Below are 20,721 nucleotides of genomic sequence, written 5' to 3'. Positions count from 1 at the left end.
AAAAATCATTAAAGTACTACTTGTGTTTATCAATGAAGACATACCATTTGACATTTCTTCTCCTTAAGAACTTGAAAATTGAATGAGAAGTTTTACATATCTGCTTTTATAGATAAGGAAAACAGAAGATCTTCTATGTTCTCTGCTTTTAAAGATTTCAAATTTTAAACCAGCAAAAATCAACTAAAAATTAGCTTTTGTATATTGGTAAAATTTCCTCACAGTCTCTCCCATGAAGAAAAGGATGGAAAAAATCTGCATCAGTAAATCTCAACCTATAAGCATGTTAGATAGAGTTTGTTTTGCTCTAGAGAGCTATTTTGGTTGTTGTTTTTCTTCTTATGCTTATTAAAGCAATGCAAATTTTGAAATTTGGCTGATTCGTGGGTTGGGTAATGCTCTATAAAATATTCAACTCCCATTCAGATCACAGGCTTGGCGTGTTTCTCATCTAGTAGCATGATGTCAGGACAATTGTTTTATCTTGTCCATCTTCACACTGCTTTTCTGAGCAGTACAATACCTCAAGATGAAAAGTAACTCAAACTATGCTAAAAATTGATAGTATGGTCCAATTATTTTCAAATTTTGATGAACAGGTAAGTAAAAACCACTCTTCATAGACACTGTTATTGAAGCTGTTACAAAAATTATTCTGGAACTTCAGAAAAATTCCTAAAAATTCAGTGTTTCTCACTGGACACATTCCACACTTATGACATGTGAGTTCTAGAATAATATATTCTGTGTTCCAAGAACAATAGAATGGAAACATTCCTAAAAATGTGGAGGCTTTCCTGTTAAGTGAATTATGAACTGGAATGGATGGAGAAAATGTGCAATTCATAATGATCATCATGAAATTATATTAATGTGCACTCATTTTGCCTACAATAGACCTTTATAACTTGCTTCATCTTGCTTTAACCAATGCATCATAGCTACAGGAGGTAGCAGGTTAGGACATGGAGCTACTGTAAAATTTTGCTTGCTGTGACATATGTAACTAGGAATTAAGAGTCACAGAACATTTCAAGTCAGAAGATCATTGAGTCCAACTCCCTGCTCCTTACAGGATTATCTACAATTTTAAAAGTCTCAAGGTGAAAAAGTCAAATGATGGAGTCTTGGGAGAAGAGGCTTTTACAGTGCTGGAGGAGAAACTGAAATTATTTAAGACAAAATCTGTTTACAAATAAAACTTGTAATTCTCCTTCTTTAGAGGAATGCTGTCTAGGAGTATCCAAGGGAGACTGATGCCTGAAGTATAAGTTGGAAAAGACATGACACCCTCTGCATTTGTTATTCTTGCTGGTTTGAGATATTTAATCCCTATTCAGAGATAGTAAGAGACTGAGCCTGAGAAGGGAGCTAAATCCCTCTCCCTGAAGAAAGGAAAGCAGAGAGTAAGTCACAAACATGTGGCTGAGTACCTGGAATGTATTGCAGGTACATGTTTCACATGAGAATGGCAGAGATTCTGTGTCATAGGAAGGAGACAAAATGGAAGCAGTGAAAAAAAACATTGAATAAGCAAGAGAGGGAATAATGAAAAAGCATACGATGTGTTTCCTGTGTGCCTCAGAAATTTAATAATAATCAAGGGGAGATAAATGTTTTGAAAATACAAATTGGCATCTAAATCAATTTAAATATAAGCTTACCCTGCTGAATCCTTCACATCACCAAATTCCTAAAAGACATTCAATTCACTCTTGAGGTTGCCACTTTGCTACCAATCCCTTAAGATGGTGGATAAATGTAGCATTTTGCTCTATAATAAGGATTTTCTCAATTTGTAATTGCATGAAGACCTTCAAACTTTAGTTTATTGATTTGTGCTTGCATACTAATGTCCTTTCCAGGAAATTATGTAGGAGAAGGAAATTATAGAGTGATGAGAATATAAAGTAATTAAATCCAAGTAAAAATAGAACAGAGTGCCAAGTATCAATATGGATGAATGCATATTCACTGGTTGTAATGCTTCCTTGGACCCCAGAGGATTTTACAAACTATGTGCTTTGTATTTGTACATAATAGTGACACACATAATGTGGCAGCTGTTATCAAGCCCACTATATAAAGCATAACTGGCATGGATAGTGGGACATCTTTCTTTAAAAAGCAAAGAAAATGGTAAATGGAAAAAAACAAAGGAGTTGGTAGTTTTCAGATGTAGTACATCATGTCTTTTTCCACACAAAGTACTTTAAATAACCTGGTTTAAATGCAGTGCTGCCAGGTAATGTAAAATCTGAAAGTGGTCTTTCATGTTAATTTTTCATTTTATTGTTGATTATTTTAGAAAATAGGTAGCTACTGCTTTCATATGCCTAATTTTGTTTTCTTTGTAGAGCCATATTGGATGGCGTAAAGAAGCAAAGCGACTGCTCCTAGTGATGACAGATCAAACTTCCCATCTGGCCCTGGACAGTAAATTAGCAGGAATTGTAATTCCCCATGATGGAAACTGTCACTTGAAAGATAATGTGTACATCAAAGCTACGAGTATGGTAAGGTATATGTCATAGATTTTGCCTTCAGAGAAGCAGTGCAAAACTGTGTAAAGGAGGTTTTAAGACTGCTCTCAAAGCATTGCTTTTATTTCAGCTATTAGAATAGCATTTTTCCAGGTAGGCAAGTTGTGAATTGAAGAATTGGTCATCTGGTACATTGGCATTCTTTTTGTGTGGACTAAAGTATTTTGGAGTCTGAAAAAAACAGTACACAGCAAAGGAGGATATGTTATGGTTTTGGTGTGGGTTTTTTATTAGACTTTCACAAAAATCACACACATTTTGTATAAAATATAAATAAGAAGTGTGTGGTGCAATTTTTTGCACAAGTAGAAGCTGGTAGTATGTAAGAGTTGTACAATTTATGCTCACAAGAAAGGTAGTGGCTATGGTTTATGGCCAGAGGATGCACAGCAGCATTGGTTGAAAAGGCTTAGTAAGAGTAAGCCAGAGGGCATACAACAGAAATGAGCTGCTTCAAATGGATAGACTAGCATTAAATGCATTCAGATTTCACAGAAGAAAGCCAATGTGTTGTGATATACACCTCTACAAAAAGTCCCATCAAATCTGCTGTAGCAAAATGAGACGCCTTCCACAGATATTTTTAGCTTTCAAAATATTTTCTTCAATAATAGCTAAAGCACTCATAAGTGACTGAATAAAGGAATTTTTGCCTAAGAATTGTAGGTTTCAACTACTTTGGGTGTTTTCTTAAATAAATATCAATTGTTTATATAGGAAACATGAATCACTGCTTAATTGTGATGTAATCAGAAAAGCAGAAGTATGAACTGTGGTACAGTTAGGGCACATTGAAGTTTTGTTCTCTGTGCTGGCTGCACTTAATTAAAGTGTTCAGCCTGTGTTCAGCCAGAGCCAGCAAAGTGCAAGTGAAGCCAGTGAGGGCTTGTTTAAGTGAGGTTAGACCTGAATATCATCCTGGCAACTGGTGTTTCCAGGGATGGTGGGGCAGCAGGAAGAGGCTGCTGGCTGTTGTGTGACCATGAAATGCGGGAGTTCTGGGAAGCGGTGAGTGTTCGGGACCTTGCTGCGCGGAGGAGGGAGATCAGCGTGTGCTAACAGGAACATTATTTAGATTTCCCATTATCTGGCGTTCTTGCATTCATATACTCCCTCTGTTACCTCCTGGATATTTCCTCACAGTTGTCAGAATTATTTTTTTCCCATTCTAATCAGTGTATTCAGTTTATTTTACTTAGAGCAAACTTTTCTTTCCCAAAGCAGAACGTTCCCTGTTTTTCTTTCTTTTTAGTTTTCCTTAGTTACAGTACTGTAAATCAGAGGATGTTTGCTCTCCTTTTTAAATAATTGCTAAAGGTAAAAATCTTTCTCTGGTGTTCAGGATTCCTTTGTTAATAAAGATACTGTCTGTTTCAGAAAACAAACAAACAAACAACAAACTGTATTTATTTTCTTTCCAACTTCGAGAATTAATTTCTGTCATAACTAAGAAAATCACCAATGGAAAATAAAGACAAAATTAATTAATGTCTTTCTAAGCAGCTATGATAGATTGATGGCAGACTGAAAAAAAAAAAGCTGTTTTAACTGATATTCTGCATTCTGGTTTGAAAGATCTTAATTTTACTGTCCTGTATGGAGAAAGAAATCTCCATAATGGCTACTATTGATGTGTTTTATAAAATGAGTTTTTTCAGCCACCCAAATGAAATTACCTTGAAAGACCTTAGACCTGTGGTGGCACATTTAGATCCACATATTTTCTGTCTGCTAATCCTTTTTTTTTTAACATGGGCTAATTTTTGCATGCTAACAGTAGGCATGCACTTAGTAGTAGGAATTGCATTTTCTGGAGCAGATTTGATGAAAACACAATAGTGTCTGTAAGGGAAAATGTGCTGGTTTCTTGCTTTTTTCTTCTTATTCATGGTGCATGTGATTATTTTATTCACAGATATCTATAATGAAACTTCAAATGAATGAGGGAAATCTGGGCTAGGATAACTGTTTGATATTTAAATGAAAGATCACGAAAGTCTGTCAGTCTTTTAGAAAACATCATATGAAACATATTTTTGGGGTTTTTTCATATCAATACAATTTTGTTTGGCTGTGCTAAAGAGACTTCTGCAATCAAATTTTTTTCCTGCTTTGATTCTAAGCTTTGGGTAGTCACGAGAAGATTGCATTTTGGCATATTTTTATTTCTTACTTGTGCCAGTTATGAGGACTTGACTTTATTTGAATAAGCTTAGCGTTTACATCAGAAATATTTCCACTTAGACATTTTTCTGCACATTTCTTTCTAACTTTTGCTAAGCAGTCACAGAAAGGTCAGCAAAAAAAAATGCATGACAGGAAAGAAATCCAGTCTCTTTTATTTAAATCTGTGCTTGGTTAACTCCCTTTCTGAAATACTTAACATTTGTATTAATTATCTTCTCAGCTTAACACAGTAGGTTAAAATAATAAAATGAATTATGTAATTGAAATAAGAAAAATGATCTAAAATTAAACCACCTGACCAATAGTGGGAAGAGATAAGATAAAAAGACAGTGTACAGCAAGGTTTTCACAGCAAGCATGCTTAAAATTAAAAAGCTAATGTAGGTCTGTGGATGCTTTGGTGTTTGGTTGTGGTTTTTGTTTTTTTTTTAAACTCAATTCTAATAAAAAGAAACAAGAAGCTGGACACTCTAGAGACTTACTGATGACAAGTACATGGAAGTTCAGCCTTCCTTGTGAGCAGATGTAGTCTGGGGATCCTGTCCCTCTAGCCCTTGCCTGTCTATGGTCATCTTCTCTTGACTTCAGTAAGCTCCATCTGAATAAGATTTGTTTTATGAAGGCTTGGAAAGCTGTTTCTGATACTCCTGATTCCAGAGTTCAGCTAGTTTCAGAGTTCTTGAGAGGCCACTCTGCTGGAATTCAGACAGGTCTAATACCATGTGCTAAGCAGGAAGGCTGACTTATTTTGCCACCATCTCATGATCCCTTGATATTGCCCCTGTCATCCCCACATTTATGGTGCAGGAGGTGTTTGCAGAACATCTTCACTTGTGTCCTGGGACCCCTTGGTGTGTCTGTGATCTGCCAGCCAGCTGCACATGGCCTGTAGGACTGTGCAGCACAATGGGGGCCCACCACTGTGCTCTGAGCCATGGAGAAGGAAGGAGGGCTTAGCACTGTGCTGTAGGCTACTCTCTCCAGCTGAGCTGTAAGAAGGCCTGTTTAATACTGTGTTATCTATCTTTCATCAGTTATCTTAAGGAATATAATCTTTTACCAAAGCATTGAAACGTTGAAGGAGGCATGTACCCTGGCTGATACCAAACTGCACAAGAAACTCTTGTTCTCTCTGTACAAGGCTCTTTGTAATGGTGCAATATGATGGAAAATGGATTTTGCTCCCTTGCATAACTTTGTCTCAGTTGTCTTGCTATTCAGATTATTGCTAGCAGAGCTACTGACTTGCAGGTGCCTTAAGTAACAAGGGACAACGTGAGGAGAAAAGAATTGTTCAGGGTAGCAGACTGTGTTTGTGTAAGATAGATAATATGGGGTAGATGGTGAAAAATACCAGGAAAAGAAAGACAGCAAAAACATGTGGGAGATAAAGGTTGAAGTATCTGACATAAGTGGAGGTGTCCAGATTAAATCTCAGTAAGTGGAATCACAGGCCAAGGCCCCAGTAACTTCTTTCTTTTTAGTAATGAATTTTAAGTATTGAATTTACTTCTTGAGAACTATTCACTTAAGACTGGTTAATAAGTGGTGATTTTCAGATACAGTTTGGTTTACAGTACTGGAGCTGAAGGGATCTCACATAACCCAGGTGTGGAAAGCCCATTGGGTCACACAGACCCCCTGAACTTTACCAGATCTTGGATGAAGAGACAGAAACACAGCTCTTGTTCTTAAATCCATGCCAGATCTCTCAATGAGAAGTGTAGAAGAGCAGGTCATTGGCACAGGACATGCTGCCATAGGTACTTCACCAAATAGAACAATGCATTACTGAGGAGAGCTGTGAAACTCATGCCATCTTCTTCAAGCATGAGTGTGGTTAAGAAAATGTAGTAGTGAGGGCTGGAGTCATCAGTCCTTAGAAAGGTCTTGAATATGCAGAGGAGAAAGCTGTCAGTCAGTCATAAGTGAGATAAGCATAGAACACTGACATTGCCAGAACCTGATCCAGTGGCTGCATTTAATGCCAAACCACATGTCTGAGAATCAAACATTTTTAATTACCCTTCTTGCTGTTCCCAAAAGACACCTCATTTCAATGCTTCATGTTGTACTTTCTCCCTGACTTTTGCACAAGAACCCTGTTCTTCTAGAAGGACCATGGGCCACATCATATCCATATTTCTTAAGCATCAGACTCAAACCAACAAAACAGTACTGTAGAGTTGGTCCTCCCACTGTGCAGCAGATCTACATAGCTGGCAACAGATAAGCCTAGCTCATGCCCTAATGATTTTTTTTTTACTGTTTGTTCAGATGGCCTCATCCTGGTTTTGATGTCAGTCTAGCCTTCTCAGTACATTTAGAAGTTAGGACTGAATTGGTTTTGGAAATCTATAATGTATCATATGTGAAATATAAGACTTTTCCCTACTAATCTGCAGTCTTCTCTTTCCTGTCTTATTTTGCAGGAGCATCCATCTCTTGGGCAGCTCTCTGAAAAATTGATTGACAATAACATCAATGTTATTTTTGCTGTTCAAGGAAGCCAGTTTCATTGGTATAAAGTAGGTTAGAAACCTGATTTATTTTTTCAATTTTGAAGGCACAATATTTATATTTAAAATTAAAACTGTGCATAAATTATTGTCTTTTTCATAGGATCTGTTGCCTCTCTTGCCTGGTACTGTTGCAAGACAAATAGAATCCCAAGCAGCAAATCTCAATGATTTGGTGGTAGAAGCCTATCAGGTATGATGAGAGTGACACTGTTGTAATATTTGTACACTTTTCATCTTTCATAGCCTGAAGTTGGAATTTCCAGGACCTTGTCTTCTATCCCAAGTCCACAAGGATACATTCCCTACTTTTCCTAATGTCCAGGTGGATAAATGGTAGTATCTTATGATAGCTCTCAAAGTCCCAGGCTGACAGGGGCTCAAAGCCAAGGGCTACTGTTTTTTAATTTCTAAGGATGTTTCTAAATATTCTGTTTGATTCTCTGCACCTGTTGCTATGTCACTTCAAAAGATGGTTTATTTATTTGAATTGTGGAATCTCAGTTCTTTAGTTTCAGACTAGACACCACTATCTAGGCACCATATAAATTCAGAGTTAAAACCCAATGCAGTATCTGGAGAGTTTTGCAGCATAATTTTTAGCAAACAAATGAGATGGGAATTTACAAGGAGGTAGTTTGAGAATGGTAGATATCATAAAAAGCAGTATCTGTACTGTAAAAAGCAGTGTAATGACTTGGGGGTTTGAGGCATGGAAGTGAAAAAGAGTTTTGATAGGGATTTGGGAGAGAACAATGGAAATGGCTTTGTGAAGTCTTGCTTGGAGTCATCTATTGAACATAATACTTTGGAAAAGATAATTAAAACATAATAGTATGGGAAAGAAATAGCATAAAGTCATTTTCCACATGATTGACACAGACTGGCAGTTTGAAAGCGAAACAGGCATGTTTTTAGTGAAGGAAAGATGGTATAAACAGCTTTGAAATTAAGTCAAGAAATGGACATTTGAGGTAGTAGAGCACGGGGAGAGAGCAGAATCAAAATGAATGTGATGGGTTGCATGGTTGAATGCTGTTAAGTTATGCAGTCATACACAAACATTCCATTTCAGAAAAGCTGATATCTCATCTACAAAACTATATGCAAAATATCACTTCATTTTTTTTTAATTAGTTGGATTTGGGAAGCTGAAATTATGCATTTTACTTGCTTAACCACAGAATCAAGCAATTTGCTCATAGCAGATTTGCTATAATGAAGAGCCAGCTCCCATGTCTGCTGCTAGTCCATAGAGTGCTTTTGCACACATTGTTCTCACTGTCACATTGGAGACACTGGGAAAAAGACAAACACATTCAAAAGCAGAGGAGTTTAGGGGTAGTCAAATTGCAGAGAAGTTCTCACTGGTATTTTACTGTCTCCTAAAGTCAAGAGATCTTGTTTCGAATATGGAGGTTTGCAGGAAGTTGCTGGCATAAAATTTTGAAAATTATGGTCCTTTTGTATGACAGCTTTACACTGCAAAGCTAAATTGAAGCACAGTTTTTACCCAGTGCAGGGCAAACATGCAAGGGGAGGAAATGCAGTTTTATCAAACAATTGTTTAATTCAATTCAAGATTCAGTGGGACTTTCCTGGTCCAGCCACCCCCAGCTTGTTTTTGCTTTATTTTCATTTTCAGACACTGTCTTTCTTCCCATCCTAACCTTCATTGGATTTCACTATTTGAGATTTTTATCATAGTTTTAGGGGATTTTTCATATATAAACACATGATGAACAGGTTTTGAATGGGTTGCATTCTAGGAAAAAGAAGAACTTAGATAAGAAAATAAATTTAGTGTTGATATTCAATGACAGTGGGCCTCTTGCACTCTTGTTCCAAGCAGGGAAACCTTAGGCTTAGCTATGGAAAATCCTGGCTGAAAATCCCTGGCTAAAAAGCCAAAGATGAGTCACTGATTTTCAAAAAGTTACTAAGACAAACATGTGTTAAGATTCATATAATTGAATTTCCATTTGTAGCAGTAAAAATATCCCGCTAAACTCATCTTTAATAGTAATATGACAGGAATTTTAAAAATCCCTCTGTACAATTTTCAGCTCATAAGTTTGTACAGCTTTAATAAATTTTTTAATGGTCAGGGAGCAGTATTTCTTCCTTGAAGGATTTTAGGTTATGTAGTGAATACAAGTTAGAAAGCAGTTGCTTTTTCATTTTTTTTATTGCAAAATGCCTTAATGGGATCAGCCAATTGTTGGCTTATATATCTTAGCTGGCCCAGAAAAATTAGTAAGAATAATCCCAATAGCTTTTAGGTCACCCTAGGGTTTGTTCAGAGAAAATTTTTCTAAGACAGATGCAAAATATCAGAAGTTTTTAAAATGTCAAGTCAATTAGGAAGCTTTTCTGCTGGATAACAGTGGTTGTATATATGTTTACTGTTGTATTTTAGGTGTGTGGCTAAAAGGCAGCATAGACTCAAACAATGAGCAGTTTTTGTTGCTCATGGTTGTTGGAAGAGATTTTCAAATTGTTAAGAATTGCAGTCTCAAAACCATGTTAGCAAAGCTGAAAACATTTTTATCTGGAAAAACTAATCCTCTTTATCAGAATTACCAGTTCACTGGTTATGTATATTTGGAATGTAATTGGGTCTCTACATGGGAAACAATGCTTTAATTCATTCCTTTATTCACACAGACAAGCTTTCTTTGCTTTTAGTCAGACATAGGAGCCATACTTGGTGTTAGTCACTAATGTACATTATATTTTGAGATGCAATGCAATTAAAACTTGTTTTCTGGTTACAGAAACTAATCTCTGAAGTGAAAATTCAAGTGGATAACCAGATCCAAGGTCTTCATTTCAATATCACTGCAATCTGTCCTGATGGAAGTAAAAAAACTGGCATGGAAGGATGTAAAAATGTGGGATATAATAAAGAAGTATGTTGATAGTTCTCATTCTTCAAGGAGCTGGAATACTTAGTTTTCTGTTTGGTTGGGTTTCAATGGTGTGAAATCTTCTAGGGATTTACTTAAACTGAAAATGGATTTATGTGATTAATGATCACAGGCTCTCTATTATTCTCTGGGTTTATTTTTCCTGAATCTTATTTTAATTCTCACTAATCCCATGGAACTAAGGCTCAAAGCTTTTCCTGAAAGCTAACGTCCATTAAAACTTTCCTTCTTTGTCCTCCACTGGGCACAACCACCACATCCATTGTGATGAAATCTGTACGTAAAGAGGTTGAAAGATAATCACCCAGTGGAAAAAAAATCACTGGAATTTGTGTTCCTTGGGTCTGTACTAGATGTCACCTTTCTCTCTTCCTGCTTTAGTAGTCTTCCTGCACAAACAGGGTTCTGCATAATTAATTTATTTTATAAATCAAATTAATGGAATAATTTGTTCCCATTTGAATTGGTTCCACCTACTGAATGAAAACAGAGCATCATGTACCATGAAAATGCAGGGGAAGATGTTTGGCTGATGTAAAGAACATGGTTTTCTTCCCAGAAAAACTTCTCTGTGCCTTGATATATTTATTTAATTGCTTGGACTACTGGAGTAATTATTTTTGCTTGCCAGGAAGAGGTCTGTGTTTCTAGAGAGCAGGGTCAGGGAGTTCTTTCCTGCTTGACATGTATATATGTCTCAGCTAGTGTGATAAATAGCTTGTGTCTGTGTGTAGAAATAGCAAAACAAATTAAATGTGTGAATTGTAAATTTGAATATATCTTATACTCTTCTGAATTTTATCTGCATGCTGCTGATTGTAGCTTCTACAGTTTATGGGAGATTTTCTGTTTTCATTCTTGATGCATCTTTTCCCCACTGTTGCTCCCTGGGCATGTCATAAGAAACAGGACTGGAATTTGTTCTGTTTAATGAAAAGAAAAATATTTATATCTGTTTCTTTTTAATAAAAAGCCAAGCCAGTTGATTGTAAAAGATTGCATGTGGTCCTAAACCTCTACAACTGTTGAAAATGAGCCATCCTTAAGAGATTAATTTATTTTAACCGTAAATCCTTCTTTCAGTATTTGTTTACAGACAAAATGCTTTTCCTTAATTCTCACATTCCTTTCATTGTCTAATCCTTCTTCCTTCCTTTTCTTACCAAAACACAAAGTGGATTAAATTCTGGAAGAATCCTGTGGCCTCTTCAGGGTGTAAAACTAACTTTGGCTATTAGCAAGTGTCATGGTGTTGTAATTATTTAGTCACCACAGGTTTAATCTATTTGCTGCTGTGTTCAGAATCAAATTTCACGACTCATATGCACGATATGATTTTCCCTTCCCTCCCATTTCCCTGCCATTCTTCCAGTACTGTTTTATACATGATGATGATGTTTTCTGGCAGGGCTCTGTGTTGAATAAAAAGCACATTCCCTAGCTGCAGCCTGTGCTCCTCCCCAGATACACACCTGCTGTATGAATCAATTCCCCTACAGCCACACTTTTGCCCTGCAACCTAAGGGAAGAAATCTCAATGCATGGACAGCGTGGGCTACTGAGGGGTTATGTGTGTAGTGGCACATTTGAGAAATGAGAAGAAGAAAAGCAAAGGGTGAGACAAAGCCTGTGTGCCCCCTGAATATGACATAAAGTGCATGTTTCTGCACAGCATTCTTCTCCTGTTGTGTGTGTAGGCAGCAGCAGCCCCACTGGCCACAAAGCCACCATTGTCCCCAGGGGCTGGGCTGTTCTCGTGTGGGGGCGCAGCGGGAGGGAGAGACAGTGATGAGAGATGAATGGCCTTAGTATTTGTGGGTAGTTTCAGCCTCATATGTAATCAGTTTCTCGGGGTTTCTCCTTTTTTATTTTGAAATCTTTATTTCTTGGTAGTAAAGATTAAAGGTACTTGCTTCTCTGGTGTTCCTTTCTCACTTTTTCCTCCTGGTTATGTTTTCTTTGTGAGGAGCTGAGAAGGAGTTGTTTTAGATCAGGAAGCTGAAAAAATTCAAAACCTTTGAGAGAATACTCTGTCAGAAGAGCACTGGTGAAAAAAAAAAAAGCCAAAAAACAATTGTGAAATACAAGATTGATGTCTAGTGTGTCACACATGTCAGAGCTGTCAAAAACTTTTACGGGTGATTGATAGAAATTCTATGGCAATCACCTAACCACCAAAATGATCCTTAGCCCTGTGCCAGGACTGCCAAAGCCATGGGAGCTGCTGCTGGGATAAGGACCTGGAGGATGGTGGTGATGGCCATCACATGGCCTGGAACTAGGCACTGGGTCCATGGAATTGGGAAAAGTGACTGCTAACTTGTGAGCCATTTCTGTGTTTTAGTAGGAGTAGACAGGGTCATCCAAAAACCTGTGTAGTTTCTATGTGCATGACCAATTCTGCAGCAGGACATTCATTTTAGAGTATTTTTATGAAGCATATCTCTTTCTGTTTGTATATTGTCTTACTCAATCTAGTCCCCATTCTTACCTGTGTATTGCTGTGATATAACAGAATATGCACATTAAATAATAGCAGGAAGATGGTGGTGATATTTCTATTTCCATTTAATTTGTATTAAACTTGTCCTTTGCAATTATGTTTTCTTAACTTGAAAAGTAGTCTTCTGTCAATCCTCTGTTGTTAGGACTTTAACTGTGTGATGCCTATCAAATATATCATATTTGACAAGTGACCACTGTGTATTTTGCTATTATCAACTACTGCATATTCATATACAATATAATATTCTTCTTTATTTATGTATTGAAAAGCTTAAGCAAATGTGAGCACGAAAATAATAATAATAATAATAATAATAATAATAATGTTAAATCTGTCTTTATTTCTTCTTAGGTACTTTTCAATGTGTCAGTCACAATGAAAGGATGTCACACAACTGGAGGAAGAAAATATGCCATACTTAAGCCTATTGGTTTCAATGAAACTGCCATTGTCAATGTGCAGCAAAGCTGTGCCTGCCAGTATGGAGACAGCACAGGGCACAAAAGAGTGTGGGCTGATGAAACTTCTCTTGACAGCAAACAGTCCCAGTGCAGTGACAATAACTGTAGCTCTAACAGAGACACACTACCCTCAGAGAAGTGCAGGCAACACCAGGACCAACCCATCTGCAGTGGTCAAGGAAATTGCATAGATGGAAAATGTTTCTGCTACAAAAACAAGCTAGGCAAGGTGTATGGCAAGTACTGTGAAATGGATGATTTTTCCTGCCCATATCACCAGGGAAATTTATGTTCTGGTAAGTTGCAGCATTTATGTTTGTATTTTCCTGGTTGTTTTGCTTTCTGAGGCTACTGATGCAGCTGAAAACAATGATATAAGGCTGTCAAGAACAAGAATTGTTTGTGCAGGATTAGTGTGGGAAATGTCCTGAGCATCCTGTTAAGGATTCACACTCCTGGGCTCTCTTCACCACAGCATACACACAGTCTTCTAAATTTCACCACCATTTTCTAGGGGATGCATTGATTTTTTTTCCTAAGTTTAGCTATTTTATTATTTAAATCTCAAGATTCTTTATAAGTAATTATGCTGATTTCTCAAACAAAAAATAATGTTATTCTAGAAAGCTGGTTGAAACATTTCAGTCTAATGGGAATATGAGACACTGAGAGACTAGGAAGGGATCATAGCTTCCAGGTGAGGTTCTGATTTTGTACCATTCTAAATCAGTCCTGTGAGAGATACAGTGGCACTTAATTTCAAATACTGATATGAACACAAATACTGTAGGGAGTTCCTGCTTCAGAAAGGAGACTCTAAGTGAAAGAGAGTTGTTAGAAATTCCTATTCTTGTTGTAATCCACTTTATGGTAGGGAAGAGAGGAAAAAAAGAGGAAAAGGGAAAAAAAGGAAATGGAAATGGAAATGGAAAATTAAGGAAAGAACCTGGCCTGTGCACATAGACTTTATTCTCCTTCCACTGAATCTTGCTGTTTACTTGAATGGAATGTTTTCTTGCTAAAGAGAAGTTTGTTTATTATGCCTGAAAACTATTTTCCTGGTCATTGTGTAATTCCTAATCTCCATTGTTTTGATCCAGAGCAAAAAAGAAAAATTTTAGTTAAAGGTTTTAGGGTAACCTCATAGTAGCAACTTTTGCTCAACTTTACAATGAGCAGCAGTCTTAGTATCGGTCATGCCAGTAACTTGAGTCTAAGTTGCTAACTTAAAAACTAGTTAGAATGTCCAGGTCTAAATTTGCTCTGTTTGAGGTAAAGCACAAGCAATACGAATATATCCATCTAAAATTTATTTTCTGTGTTTTCATGGAAGCATATGACTCCAGACTCTCTGTGTTGTAGGTAATGGTGAATGTGAAGGTGGTAAATGCAAATGCTTTGCTGGCTGGGAAGGTGATCGTTGCGAGTGCTCATCACAATCAGCAAAGCACTGCCTGAATTCAAAGGGCCAAATTTGCAGTGGAAGAGGAAAATGTGTATGTGGAAAGTGTGAGTGCACAGATCCAAGAAGCTTTGGCCGTTTCTGTGAATATTGCCCTACTTGTAACAAAGCCTGTGAAGAAAACTGGTATGTTTCTTGTGCTAGACTTGACTTTTTCACTCCCTAGTGTTGAAACATGAAGAAAATTTGTGCTTAGCTAGATGCTATATTTCTTAGCTATTCAGATTGTAAGAAATTGGTACAATTCATACTTGGTACTTCTCTGTGTAGTTGGAATCACACTGGCAATTAAGAGAATTGCATGTCAGCATCTATTTTAACCATTCTTCATATGAGATCTATGGGTAGGAAATAAAATCATACATTTGTATTTTTAAAAAATGGAAAATAGATCCTACTTTTGAATGCCACCAAGTCCAATACTAGTCTCTACACTTGTTTCTGCACACTCCTTGTGTTTCTCAGCTGAAAGAAAGAGGTGTGGAACTAGAGCAGAACTTGTGCATTGTCACTGTCATTGATCAGCAGAGCAGAGCTGGTATTACTAGAGAGCAACATTCTTTATTGCTCAGTTTTAAAACACTTAGTCTTTGCCATGCTAATCTTAAAGCATGTCATTTTTCCTTAATCCTGTAAAGGAAGGGACAGTGTGGAGGTCAAAATGTGCAAGCCCAGGAGCAGAGAAGCTGGACCAGGCTCTCAGTGGCACACTCTGTGGTCCTGGCATAGACAGCAAATGAAGCCCTTTCCTTGGCCACAGCTCTTCTGTGCCCTCTCATCACATGTGTGATGTTCTGCATCTCACTGTGGTACAGAGGGTGAAAGATCAGCCTTTCATTGGAAAGGTCATTGTGCTCAAAACAGAATCATTGTTTATTTGTATTTATTTAAATTGCAGCTTTTCTGGTGGAAATGCTGGAGAGCCAATCTTGGCCATATCTGGAAAGGTTGCTGCTAAGATTTCACTAGATAAAATGCAGTTAACCTTTCTGGATTACACTTGCTCCAAGTCTCTGTGAAATGTGTGCCTTTAATAAATTTAGAGTATGGCATATCTTCATTAAAAATTCAGTTAGGGCTTTTTTGGGGATCTCTTGTGACAGTTGTGTCTTTCAGGGCTATAACAATGAAGACGGTAAGACTGACAACATTGTCTGTCACTTGTAATCTTCCCTCTCTAAAACTGCCCAGCAATGCAAACTTACTTGGCTTTGTCTTAACATAGCACCCAAAAGGTGTCTACCTACCTCTACCTTTGAGTTCTAGCTGCATCCAAATGAGATTGATAGGTAAGGAAAGACTAGAAAAGAACTGTAGGCTGAAAGCTGAAGAAAGCTGGACCTTAGCTACGCCCTGTGACAAACTTGCATCACAAAAGGCAGAGCAGGGATTGAATGAAGGTGGCTGGAAGCCAAAGACATGTTTTAATTTGCAGCTTCTGACTAGTTGGTTCTGAGAAGCATCAGAGGGATAAAATACTGAGAGAGGCATCACATTTCAGAAGATAAATAAATGTTGCAATGTTTTTACTAACAACAGGAAAGCATTATGTGCAAGCAATACGTCAGCCTGTTGATACAATCTCTTAAAGGAGACTGCAGAGAAAGACATAGGTTCTCAATTATAATTTTTATTTTACAGGAACTGTGTTCAGTGCTATCATTCTAACAATGCATCTCAAGTAATACTTGATCAGTGCACAACCTCATGCACTTACCTACTGCATTATATTGACAATACTTCAGGTAAGTGGCATTTTCTAGGTTATTTTAATAAGAGATTAAAATCTATTGCAATAAGTAATTGAATTTTCCAGTGTTAGAATGTCTTTCAGAAGTATATAACATAATTACAATAACAAAGAAAGAAAGCAGGACAACGAGAAAAATCATTCACAGTTTTAGGGAAAGTAAAAGATAAATAATAACAGGAAATAAGCATCACGAAGTTCAGTTTTTCCAGCTCCTCGAGAAGTCACATCTAATAATTATAAATCCTGTCTGAGCAATGCTTAAAGAAATATTTGTAAAAATTTTTTATGGCATCTGTATGTTTTATTACTTTGAACATGCTTATATTATTTGACATTACCAGAAACAAGAAAGAAAGAAGTAGAATGCTTACCTCGAGTTCAGTAGTGTTTAAATGTTCCTTTCAAGAATAAAAAACTGCAGTTGTGAGGTCTATAGAAGAATAAAATCTTTTTCAATAAAATTCCATAAAGTTAATCACTCCATGCAGCAATAAAAATACAGGTAAATGGTTACGTTTTGTCACTTAATATTTATATAAATCTTTTTATACTACAGTTCATAAATGAGGAAACTAATTGTGAATACTTTTTTCATAACTTTAATATTAAGAGAAGATTGCTGTATTAATCTACCAGTGAGGAGAACTCACTGGTCCAGTGAGGAGAGGTGAGACAAGGATTCAATAAAATACATTTTCTTTTAAATTTTGCCAGTGATCTTCATGTCATTTTGTGAAGATTAAATTCTCTCTGCCCCAAACATCTCTAATATTTCATCCTCTCTACTTCAGCTATAAACTCACTTGTCTACAGAGAATTTATGGTGGGCAATACAATGAAGCCTGATTCTCAGTTCTAGAGATTAAAGGAATAATAGTTTCACTATTTTTCTACAATAGATCTGATCTAAATTGCCTTTCTTGATATGCCCAACTTTAAAAGCTTGCATGTGACAACGTTGCCTCAGTTTATTTTCCCTTAATTTTTATCAGGTTTGTATTACATTTATGCAGCATTGCTAAGCTATACAGGATATGCCTGTGTTAGAAGGATGTGCCTGTTCCATACATGGGGCTTTACCCTTGTGTTTTCCTTTCATTGCAGATTGTTTCCCTGGACGAAACTACTTTAGAGTCTTTTCCATAATCTTTATAGTTACCTTTCTGATCGGGTTGCTTGTTGTCCTTATCATCAGGCAGATAATTCTGCAGGGGAGTAGCAATAAAATTAAATCTTCATCTGATTACAGAGTATCTACAGCAAAGAAGGTAATTGATTTCAGAGCCATCATCTTCAGTAATCTTTTTCTTGCCTATAAAAGTTAGCTAATTGCTGATAAAAATTGTATCTTCTCCTTCAAGGATAAGATGTTTTTGCCTACAGTTTGTACAAGAACAGTAACATACAGACGAGACAAACCAGAGGAAATAAATATCGACATCAGCAAGTTGCGACTAAACGAAACTTTCAAGTGTGAATTCTGAAGACTGCAAATGTCTATTTCCATCAGGCTCGACTTTTAAAAAAATTACCTTTTCTACTCTGTGGGAGTCTTGACTGTTGCCATATGGTTTTGTGTTGTGCATTTTGTTGAATACTGTAACAAAGTGACATGTAAACATACTCACATTATGTGATTATGTTTGAAACTATAGCTGCTGTATTTTTTAAATTTTTTTTTGAAAGAGAAATGTGCGTTACTACTGTTCAGAAACATTAGTGTTGATGTAGCACTTTAGCATATTCTAATTTATTTAGTTATGGCCTAGAATGTAGATACAAACCGGTCTGACAAAGCACTGATCTCACTCTACATGTAGCTAGTACTGATGTGCTCTGTGGGAATGGACAAAAGCTGTGACTGAAGTATTAACATTGCTGTATATTATAGCAATAGATTAAATTATTAAAATGCTCTTAAATAGAGTAAATGGTACTTTGATAGATCTCTCAGTTGACAGAATCCACTGATTTGTCTGCTTATGCCTCATATATTTTCCTCATAGAAATTATGGGATTAAATGGGTGTATGTTGTGTGTGTATCCACACACATATGCTGGCACACACAGGTAAATTATATATATATATATAGGGTTTTTTGTATGGATAATGTCACTTAAGGATAATTTATATCTGGTAAAGAGTGATTTTTTAGCTTTTTTACTTGTTTGAATATAACCCCCCCCCCTCCAATTTTATGCAAAATTTAAGGTGTTTGGAAACTGAGTGGCTACAGAAAATGAGAGTTCCTCTATCCAACAGCATAGTCTACATGATGATCACTGTCAGCAGACTACATCTTTAGAGTCAGCAGCATCAATTCCATTGGAAATAGATAAATTACACCAGAGCTGTGTTTGGTTTTCTAGCTACATGTCAGTGTTTTGCCAAATAAGGACTTGGATCTTTTTGTAGGATGTCAGGCATAAGCCTGACTTTACATGTGCTCTTTTTCTCTATGTAAATTAGTTTATAAAATTAGGTTTTCTAAGTTTTTTTGTAACCACTACAGTTTTTTTGTCACTTTTGTGCATTGAGAAATCTGTCCAGTGTGTGATGGAAGAAAGAATCTGCAATTTAGAAGCGAGTGAGGAAAACAGGAGTCTTTTTCTCAAGAGAACACATTAATTGACTTTATAAATATGGATCAGATTCTGCCTTCAGAAATATGCAAAATTCTTCCAAACATGGTGGGACCAATATAAGCTTATTTGAAAGCAGAATGTGAACTACAGATTCAAGCAGAAGCATCTTATTTTTTTATCCCTGAAACCAGCTACAGTGGTAGAAGACATGTTATTGTTATATATTCGTTGGAAGTGTCAGTCTGATTTACTAACTCCATGCTGCTGAAACCCTATGAAAATCTGATCAACCTCTAATGCACTAAAACCTTGCTGACAAAAAGAAAAATCATCTCAGAACACAGTGTCTCATTTTAACAACATTTATTACTAATACTAAATATTGTCACTATTTTTCATAGATAAGAATTTCAGAAACAAAGCAGGACTTATGTGCAGTCTTTAGAAATTACCTGTATTTCCTATTCTGTATTTTTTCTGTAAATTCCCACTGAAACCTGAGGACTGTGAGGGTTGAAAGGAAGGCAGGATGTAGAAAAATGATGAGTGTTTTATGAGTGCTAAGTTTTTTGGGTAATGGATCAAGTGGGAATGAGAAAATTGATATACAGACAATGGGCCTTTCATTAGTCGTAAAATATTAGAGATTGTTTTTTTAAAAAAATCATAAATTGAACTGTTAAATATTTTTAAAGCAGTCTCCAAAGTAGGTCCTGAGCTTTCTACCACACAGTAAAATTGTCTCATTTAACAAAAGGAGAGTACTGACCCTGACTCTAATGATAGCATAATTGTAGAACCTTAGTTGTATATTAATTCTGTCTTCTATCAAGTACAGCTTAAACTCTCATTTTCTTTTAAAGGCTATAGGACCTTTTCCTCCTGTATAAAATAAAAGATTCCAAAAAGTTGGTTTTGGTGGGATAAAGATAAAAAATTGATAAAGGTTGACCTGCTGTTACCCTTGTCACAAGTCATGGCTATTTGTGAGTCAGAAACAATCTCTGGTTGTCTATTTAACTTAAAAAAAAACAAAACAAAACAAAAAAAAAAAGCAAAAAGCTTAGTGGAGTATATATAAGTATATAAAAAACAGGTTAATTATGTTCTTTGAGCAGTGTGATAAACCCTTTAAAAAAAAAGATTCCTCAGAATGTATTTATATATATATATATATATATCCCCATAATGGCCTGTACTAAAGCATTTATTGAACTGATAACTATCCTTTTTTCATTAGAAATTACTTTTCCCTGTTAGAGGGAGTTCAGTTTTTTGTGGGTAGGGGATAATGGAACTGGGTTCTTGGTGGAAGAAAAACTTGAGCTGTAATACCCATCTTCCAGACACATCACATCACACTGCTACTGCTTTTCTTCTGTAGCACTTGGCATTGGAGTGCTGCCTGTGAAGGGGCACGGCCAGTATTTCCTTATCAGACACCTGCCTGAATGTTTAAAATGCTCTGGTGAAATGGAGCAGGCTCACAGGACAAATTGCACTGTAAGCTGCTTGCTGTCCTGAGATTAAAAAATATATATAAATTTTTTTTTTTTTTTTTTTTTTTTAATTTTGAGAAAAGAAAAAAAAAAGCTTTTTTGCATCTCCTTCATGGCTTTGCTGTATTGTGGAAGAGGCTGGTGAAAGAGAATAAGCTGCTGCTAATGTGACAGGTCAAGGCTTTTAGAAGGCCCGTGGGGAGCTTATACAGAGCAGGATTCTTGGGAAGAGGCTTTGTTTCTAGGGATGGAATCTATCCATGAGAAACTCTGGC

The 20,721-nt window shown here is 36.5% G+C and overlaps 1 protein-coding gene across 1 annotated transcript in view; it reads left to right on the top strand.

Moving 5' to 3' along the window:
* ITGB8 (integrin subunit beta 8) overlaps positions 1-20,505 on the top strand; it is a 44,434-nt gene extending 23,929 nt beyond the window's left edge. Inside the window, exons 6-14 of the mRNA XM_079302275.1 lie at positions 2,358-2,516; positions 7,163-7,258; positions 7,353-7,442; positions 10,027-10,161; positions 13,037-13,442; positions 14,509-14,734; positions 16,250-16,353; positions 17,466-17,629; positions 17,723-20,505. Coding sequence (XP_079158401.1) covers positions 2,358-2,516; positions 7,163-7,258; positions 7,353-7,442; positions 10,027-10,161; positions 13,037-13,442; positions 14,509-14,734; positions 16,250-16,353; positions 17,466-17,629; positions 17,723-17,845 — 1,503 coding nt within the window. The 3' untranslated portion in view covers positions 17,846-20,505. The remainder of the gene's footprint in view (positions 1-2,357; positions 2,517-7,162; positions 7,259-7,352; positions 7,443-10,026; positions 10,162-13,036; positions 13,443-14,508; positions 14,735-16,249; positions 16,354-17,465; positions 17,630-17,722) is intronic.
* The last annotated feature ends 216 nt before the right edge of the window (positions 20,506-20,721 follow it).

Source organism: Erithacus rubecula (genome assembly GCF_903797595.1).
Source record: "Erithacus rubecula genome assembly, chromosome: 3".
Classification (NCBI taxonomy): domain Eukaryota; kingdom Metazoa; phylum Chordata; class Aves; order Passeriformes; family Muscicapidae; genus Erithacus; species Erithacus rubecula.
This window is presented reverse-complemented; position numbering and strand designations above follow the sequence as displayed.